At 37.8% G+C, this 7,858-nt stretch overlaps 1 protein-coding gene across 3 annotated transcripts; it reads left to right on the forward strand.

Moving 5' to 3' along the window:
- Positions 1 to 201: 201 nt before the first annotated feature.
- Positions 202 to 7,593, forward strand: ptcd3 (pentatricopeptide repeat domain 3). Of its 3 annotated transcripts, none has more exons than XM_035532040.2 (24): positions 202 to 316; positions 549 to 598; positions 795 to 834; positions 930 to 975; positions 1,080 to 1,148; positions 3,120 to 3,224; positions 3,305 to 3,428; positions 3,533 to 3,642; positions 3,920 to 3,996; positions 4,150 to 4,237; positions 4,335 to 4,395; positions 4,509 to 4,591; positions 4,696 to 4,840; positions 5,011 to 5,061; positions 5,220 to 5,309; positions 5,511 to 5,539; positions 5,646 to 5,752; positions 5,905 to 5,983; positions 6,062 to 6,152; positions 6,232 to 6,317; positions 6,756 to 6,904; positions 7,011 to 7,052; positions 7,185 to 7,343; positions 7,459 to 7,593. In XM_035532040.2, exons 1-24 carry the CDS (start codon positions 228 to 230, stop codon positions 7,496 to 7,498), a joined length of 2,010 nt encoding a protein of 669 aa, XP_035387933.1. In that variant the 5' UTR covers positions 202 to 227; the 3' UTR covers positions 7,499 to 7,593. The 3 variants fall into 3 exon arrangements, 2 of the variants coding, with proteins under 2 accessions (XP_035387933.1, XP_081554577.1); XM_081698451.1 differs by having other exon boundaries at positions 1,110 to 1,148; XR_014117371.1 differs by lacking the exon at positions 7,459 to 7,593 and having other exon boundaries at positions 6,983 to 7,052; positions 7,185 to 7,243.
- Positions 7,594 to 7,858: the final 265 nt, after the last annotated feature.

Consider the following 7,858-nt stretch of genomic DNA (forward strand, 5'->3'; position numbering starts at 1 on the left):
AGTAAGAAAAAGAAATAATTTGAAAGAAAGTTGAAATTCCCGTTAAGAAAAACATTATCAGATGGTGTACAAATCTAGTTTAACGTAATGCATTCAATGTTGGGATAGTCAGATTCTTGCGATGGATAATATCACGAAACTTTGCTGCAAAAAATCATGCTCCCCCTACATGAAAATAGCACATAGTACAGTCCTATTACGCAGACCGCGCTTCGGTTTGTAGCAAAATGGCGTTATCCCGTTCGCAAGTAGTGAGTCAATTATATAAAACAGTTAGATTGTTAAACAATAGTTTAAAGGAAACATGGTTTCGGAGGTAAGGCTATGAAAACTGTATTTAAAATATTTTTGATAACGTGTTATTACCCACATTGTGTCCTATGATACCAAGGCATGGTGGGAATCTTTACGACAGGTCAAGCCAATGATTGTGTAGCTAACCCTGTGTAAGCTAGGTTAGCTGGATAAAGATCTAACCTATAAAATAATTTGACTCTGAGGTAAACTGTATGATGTGTAACATTTTGTGATAATTGCTACATTAACAGACGTTTTGGACTTTGCTCTGCCGCTAAACAACCTTCCTCGACAGTATCAGGTAATCTAAAATCCTCTCCTGCATGTTAGCTGCACGATTTGTTAATTTTCCGTAGATACACAGGTCTGTGCTGTAGAAAGTATGTCATGCAAAGTATTCAGAAGTGATGTGTTTTGCATGGCCAGTACAAATAAATCGATACCTGTAAGTCAGTTTTCCTATTCAAACCTTAGTCTCTCTGCAACTCTTCTATCAGGCTCAGAAGAGAAAATTATCATTCCAAAAATGAAAACATGGTAGGATATTACTTAAGCGCCCCTCTTTGTTTACAAAGTCATGCTTATAAATGACACGATTTGTCCAGTCATTGTTCACATATTTTCTGCAACAGGAATGCAGAGGCTGTGTTACAAGCTCTGGCATCAACTGTAAATAGGGTATGTTAAAACATGCCTTTTTGATTGTGTAAATGGAGAGTTTGAGAGCATTTCTTCATTGATTATGTGAACTATACATTTATAAACTTTTTGTAATTTTTCAGGACACTACAGCATCAAATTATGTGTTTCAGGATGACTCTTACCTCACACCAAGAACATCTAGAGAATTTGTGAGTGTTCTGTTTGATCAAGAATTGTAGCCAATATGTAGAGTTTAAGTTGGCATATACAAAGAAGGCAGAGGTAAACTTTAATCAATATAAAATGGATTTTACATAGATATTTGATAGTTCAACAAGACTCAGTAAAATGGGTTTAATTAAAGAGTTTGAAATTTGAACAAGATGCATGCATATTTGCATTATGGGGATGTCCTATGGTTTTCCCTTTGTATGTTTGAAATATCTGGGTAGTTCACATTCTAACTATTAACCCATATCGCCAAAATTGTCTGCTTGGGGACAAAACAGCAGTGCTGCAGTTCAGAGTATTAACAACTACTTTGAGCTCAGTTGATTCTTAGATGTTGGAAAGGGTCTTGAATTTCTTCACTAAAAATGTGAAGGGGATAAATTATTTAAACTGTTGCATTTGAAATGATGTTGAGTAGACTGAACTGGGAAAGTGATATGATTTTAAAGAGCAATATTAGAGCCATAGTAGGTATATGTCTAGAAGGAGCAGCTTAACCTTGACAACAATATGATGTGCAGATGCATTACATATGTAACAGTTGCCATGTAATAATGCCCATCACATTATAATTACCAAGTAATTACCTCCTTTATGGTGTAGTGTTTTAATGTGACAGGGTTGGGTATCGTTTCATTTGACTGATTCTGATTCCGATTCTGCTTATCGATTCTTGTTCTCATTGATTCAAATTTTCGATTCCAAAATGGTGAAAAAGGTGCCAAATATTTAGATAAAAAGGATGTTTACATTTTTTATCTTGCAACTGTGATTCATGAAGTTTAGCCTTATCCACCATGCCAAATTCCTGTTTGTACTTTGTAGACTGCGTTTGTACTTTCTGTCTCCTTGTCCTTCACTGACATCACTGACTTTTCTACCTTGAACCACACGGGGATCAGCTTGTTAGTCAAAATATATCTAGAGAGGGGATTATACTTTGGATTTAGTGCCTTGGTCATCTCCCTACATGAAAGATGGTGACTCAACTGAGAATGGCTGTAGCCCTTTTACTATAATTGCCATCACCGTGACACTCCTCAGTTTCCTTAGTGTGAACAAGAAAGGGATATGCTAGCGAGGTGTTAACGCTGTCTGTGGAGCTAGTTAATGCAGCATTTGGGTTAGGAGACCGCAGTTTGACCGCAATATCATGCTGGTGGCTAAAAGGTTTTCCTTTGTTAGAGGTACACCCTCCTGTAAAACAGATCAACTTTCCTCAATATTGCACTTCGCCTTTTCATTTTCTCTCTTCCATCTGCTAATGCTACAGCGGAGCATATTGAAACAAAACAACGTGCTGATGTATTACATGACGCACTGATCCAGGTTTAAAACGCGTTAGTCGGAACCGATAATTGGAATCAAAATTTGTTTTTTAACGGGTACTCGGTGCTTATGGGCAGTGGTAGCTCTGGCTAAGGTACTTGACTTGTAATCGGAAGGTTGCCAGTTCAAGCCTCAGCACCGCCAAGTTGCCACTGTTGGGCCTCTGAGCAAGACCCTTAACGCTCAATTGTTCAAGTTGTGATCAGTCTTAATTGTAAGTCACTTTGTATAAAAGCGTCAGCTAAATGCTGTAAATGTAAATGGATCGGGTTCCAAAGCAGAACTGGGCTTTGGTCCCCAACCATAAATGTAAGGTAATGTAAATCTGTTTGTTTGGTTTCCTGCATGTTTATTATATCTTTGTTTTTGTTTAGTTTGTATAGTCCATAATATTCAATAAATCCTTTATAGTAAAAAAAAAATTGTAGCCAATATATAGTTGGCATATACTGAGTTAGTTTCACTTCATACTTGTGGTTTCAAAGGCACATTTGTTTAAAAGGTAGTTTAGAACAGTATAGTTTAATAAACAGTTTTCCAGTTTTTTTAATATAGTAAGCTCATTTAAAGTTTTTACATGCTGTAGCAAGGAGTTTTTCAGAATTTTGTTTCTTCCACAGAAACTGTATTACTTGTCCCAGGAGTCAGGCAGAAATGCGGCCAAGTATTTCATCAATACTTTCCCCAGGTATTTCCAAAAGGACTTTGCAGAACCTCATATCCCAGTAAGTGACTCTAGTAATTGCTATATTTGTCTGTCGTACCTGTTGGGTATCTGAGGCTGACTCTCCTTTACTTTTGACAGTGTTTAATGCCAGAGACTCTGGAACTGCAAATAGATGAGGTATCAGAGAGGGCTCTTACTGAGTGCATTCAGCTTAGGAAGGTCAAGGCAGCAGTAGACATGTTCGATCAGCTGACGCAGATGGGTGAGAAAAGTTCCCACAGTGCATAGTTTTAATTTTAGTCACATGGACCAAGTGGACAAAGATCCACTGAAATGACCACTAAATGAACAATAAAATTCCTTCAGGATCTCCTGTGTCATTGGATCTGACCAATGACCTTTTGGATCTGATTTGTCTCTATGGAGACCAGGAGCCAGCTCAAGATGTCCCACCAGAACAAAGAACCAATGACATGGTAAGACAAAGGTGGCAAATGGTGGCATCATGACTCCAAATGTGGGGAAAAATTTGTTATTGAAATTTGGCATCATGTCTCAGTTGAGTTTTTAGAGATTATTTTTCCCAAATAAAACCAGTTTAACTTAATCTGAAAGTGGCTAGGTGTTATACTTTGAAAAGCATGTTCATTATTTATGCAGGAAATGTATATAAATTTGTGATGTGTATATAGAGCTGTATGTGAGTAGGTTAACAGTAAATTTATTTTAAGTGTGTCTTTTGTTATGTGATAGGGGGAGAAGCATGACGAGATAAAGATAAAAAAGGGAAGACCGCGAAGAGCCTCTGATTTCCTAAAGATTGTGTGGGGGTACACTCTTCAGATCCATTTTTTTAAGATAACTTCGTATCTTGGCAAATTGATTTTGACTTGTGGTAAATGTTGGGTTTTTTTGTTTGTTTTGTTCATTTTTTAAATGTACAAAAGATCAAAGTAAACATCATTATATACAACAACCCACAGGGAGAACAACAATGCAGAAAGGATCTTTAACATGATGCCAGAACCAAATAGTTGCTCATATGGTGCATTAATTCGTGGCATGGTGAAGGTATGAGTGAGAACCAAAATCATAGCGGTAGGATTCATATTAATGTCTTTCCCAAACTTGAATATGCATAAAGTTAAGCATGTCTTTCAATCCTCAGCATGGCTCTATCCCCAAAGCATTCATCATGTACAATGATATGCTGAACAATCAACTGACTGGTAGGTTTCTTTTTTTCCCTCCAGCTGTTGTTATTGAAATAGGCTTATAGTTCTTCAATTAAGACAGAATGCAAGATGTCATTACTGGTTAAAAATGAGTGTTTATCTTCCAGCTGATGTGCACACCTTTAATGCTCTCATCAGTGCTGCCCCATACCTGAAGGAGAAATACAGTGAGAAATGGGACCTGATCATTGTATGTTTTGAGCAGCTCATTTTGATCCTGGAAATGAGATTTGATTTAACTTCCTTCTGGTGTTCACACTTTGTGTATGTGGATGTATTTCCTTTTGTCTGTAGGACCTGCTAAAGCAGATGGCCTATCAGAAGGTCAAGCCAAACGTGCTAACATTCAATGCTGTCCTAAAGGCCCTGCAGCGCTGTGGAGCCTTGGGCAGAGTGCAGGCTTTCCCTGTCCTCAATGAGATGAAGGCCCTTGGCATCGGTTTGTCCACAACCCTTCTCACACCTGTACACATTAATTTTATGTGTAAAGTTTTGTATTTTCGCTCCCCTGAAATGTATATCTATTATATTACTGAAATTATACTTTGTGTTGGTCTTATATTTGTAATTTAACCAAGTGTATGTAACTTCATTCCTCTTCCGATTCAGCTCCCAGTTTGGCTTCTTATGATCACTTCCTTGGAATCTTTTACAAAGCAGGTGAATACTGCTTTTTTGGCTTTACACACATTTGGCTTTACACACTTGTACATTATTTGTTTGAGAGCCTAAATGATCATTTTGACTGTCATATATAATTAAATTGTAATTTAACTCAGGTTGACTGGATCTTGTCATGACCTTTTCCTGTTGTACAGCCTCCCAGGCTCAAGAGCACAAAGAGATTATTCAGGAAGTGTTGAACGAGGTGTCAGGGAAGAGCTTTGCTGCCCACGACCCAGATGATGGTATAAAAACGAAGATGGCTGATTTGTTCTTACTACAGCTCATGAGGCACATGCCTTCATGCTGATGAGATTGCAGTATCTGTGGGTTTTGACACAGCGTTAAATTGTTAATGGGAACAATATTTAATAAACACACTATTCATAAGGGGTTTGGAAATGCTCCGATAATTCAATTGCAGATGTGATCTTGTTTATTTGCAGTCAATTTCTTCATGAACACCATGAAAATCGTAAGAGCCCTTTTGAACATTGGTTAGTTTAGTCATACCACCCCATTTCTTGATGCATTGTCTTTCTGCAGAACTGAACTGACATCTGTCACCTCTGAATTTTCAGTGCCTGGACACTAAAGACATGGAGCAGGCTTACAAATTGCAGAGCCTGCTTGATATAGGGGAGAACTGGAAACTGCTGGGGGATTCCTTCCACCAGAGTGTCTATTAGTGAGTGTGAAACCTCACTGAAAACTCATCATTAACATACTCATCAGTGGCCTAAAGTCATTAGTATTTTGTTATTTGCATCAACCCAAACTACTCAGGGATCATGTTTTGCCCAGTGTGCATTTAGTGGAATTAAACTCTCATTGTTGCAGTGGACGATTTTTCAACCTGCTGTGTATGATGGAACATGTTGATGTGGTGCTGAAATGGTACAGAGAGCTCAGTCCCTCGGTAAGTAGAGGAGAGTAAAGCTGGTATGACTTGGCACAAAGCAGTAAACCTTCACTGACTACTTGTTTTTGGTTGCAGCTATTCTATCCTAATTCTCAACGAATGAGGGATCTGTTTCAGGCACTTGATATGGACAACAGATTAGACATCATTCCTCAAATTTGGAAAGGTGAGTGGTAATTCTGAAGTTATCTAAAGAAAGCTTATGTATCAAAGCTTGTTTATCAAAGCTTGTATGATATCCTCAGATATCAAACGGATGGGGCATGACAACAACACAGAGCTTGTAGAGGAGATGCTTTCCCTTATGGCCCGAGAGAAACACAAGCCAGAGGTACAATCTCCATAGGAATCAAAGCAGAACATCATCTACAAATCATAGCAATACCCCAGCAAGCCAAACAGATTGTATGTAGAATTGAATAGCAGTTGTAATGTCCAGTTTTCATTCTTGGATTGAGTGACGTCAAGGGTTTTTTGGGGGGTTTTTTAAAACAAAATTGATAAAGGTATTGAGGATATTTGCACAAATACATAGAAATATTAAAGGGGTTAGACACTTGCCAATAAACATCTAGTGTAACCAACAGAATTTAAAAAGTGGTTGTCCAAAAGCAGTATATAAGCCTATGGTAAAACAGCTTTTAATAGTTTTTGCAGATTAATCTTAAAATAGACAGTGATGCCTTCATAGGAGGCTGTATTATAAAGTGAGATAAATAACACTCTTTGGGGTGGGGACTGTTATCTGCTAATTATTTGCATTATGCAGGTGCAGCAGTCATTTGCAGAGTGTGCTCTAGATGTGAAGACTCTGTACAAGCAGACTGACTATGGCAGAGTGCAGCTGAACTGGTCAGCTAGCTCCCTTAGCAGCATCACCTTGATTCTGCTGGCAGCTGGGAGGATACAGCAGGCCTGGTGAGATCTGCAAACTGCAAAGCTCAAATGACCTATATTAAAGACAAGGGGTATAACCAATGACATAAAAAACTGAAGTTTCCTAATGTTTTTATAACTTATTTAGGGAAATATTGATGCTCTTCAAAGTCACTAACAGAGTTCCATCGTAAGTATTTCTCCATTTAATTCCAAATTGCTTGCCATTATTCATGTCAATTAACAAAGTCCCATTGATCTTGGGGCATTTTTTGGGTCACTTATTTAAACTGGAACAAAATCTCTGCTTTCTCATTTACAGTGAATACCTTCTGAAACAGTTCCTGGATTGTATACAGATGAACAACAACTCTGAACAGGCTGTGGCACTAGTTCAGATTTCAGCGAGCTTCTGCTTGCCTCTTACCTCACACCTCATCAAGAGAGTGCAGCAGGAATTTGAACTAAATGAGGAGCAGAAGTAAGTCAGGGAGTGAGGTTTTGTGTGTTTTTTTTTTTAAAGAAAATAGCAGTCCATTTGTCTTGACAAGCACAATATAAAACTTAAATGTTTAATTCTGCCTCTGCCCCCCCAGGAACACCTTATCGCAACTGGAATCATCCTTATTTGAGTGATTAAAAGGCTATGGATTTGTATTTCACAAAATGTTAAATCTAATAAATTGCTAAAAAAAAATAATAATAATAATAATAAACTGATGTTAAACTGATTTCAGCTGTTCAGGTGATTTAAAAAATGTTTTCTTTACTACATAGTTAAAGGGGATCGATTTATGCTTGGAGTTTCCCCCCCCCTCCTTTTTTGTGCATGAAAGCAGCCTGACGTTACAAGTTCATGCCAGAAGAAGTAACACACTCATAGAAACCACTCCTCATTTGCCCAACATACTTTGTTGGAATTCCAGCCCTTTATTTTTGCTCCAAGATGATTTAATCTCATACCACAATACATATTGCTAGACTTCCAGCAAGCTT

This window comes from Electrophorus electricus, chromosome 16 (assembly GCF_041902795.1).
Source record: "Electrophorus electricus isolate QZ-2024a chromosome 16, ASM4190279v1, whole genome shotgun sequence".
NCBI lineage: Eukaryota > Metazoa > Chordata > Actinopteri > Gymnotiformes > Gymnotidae > Electrophorus > Electrophorus electricus.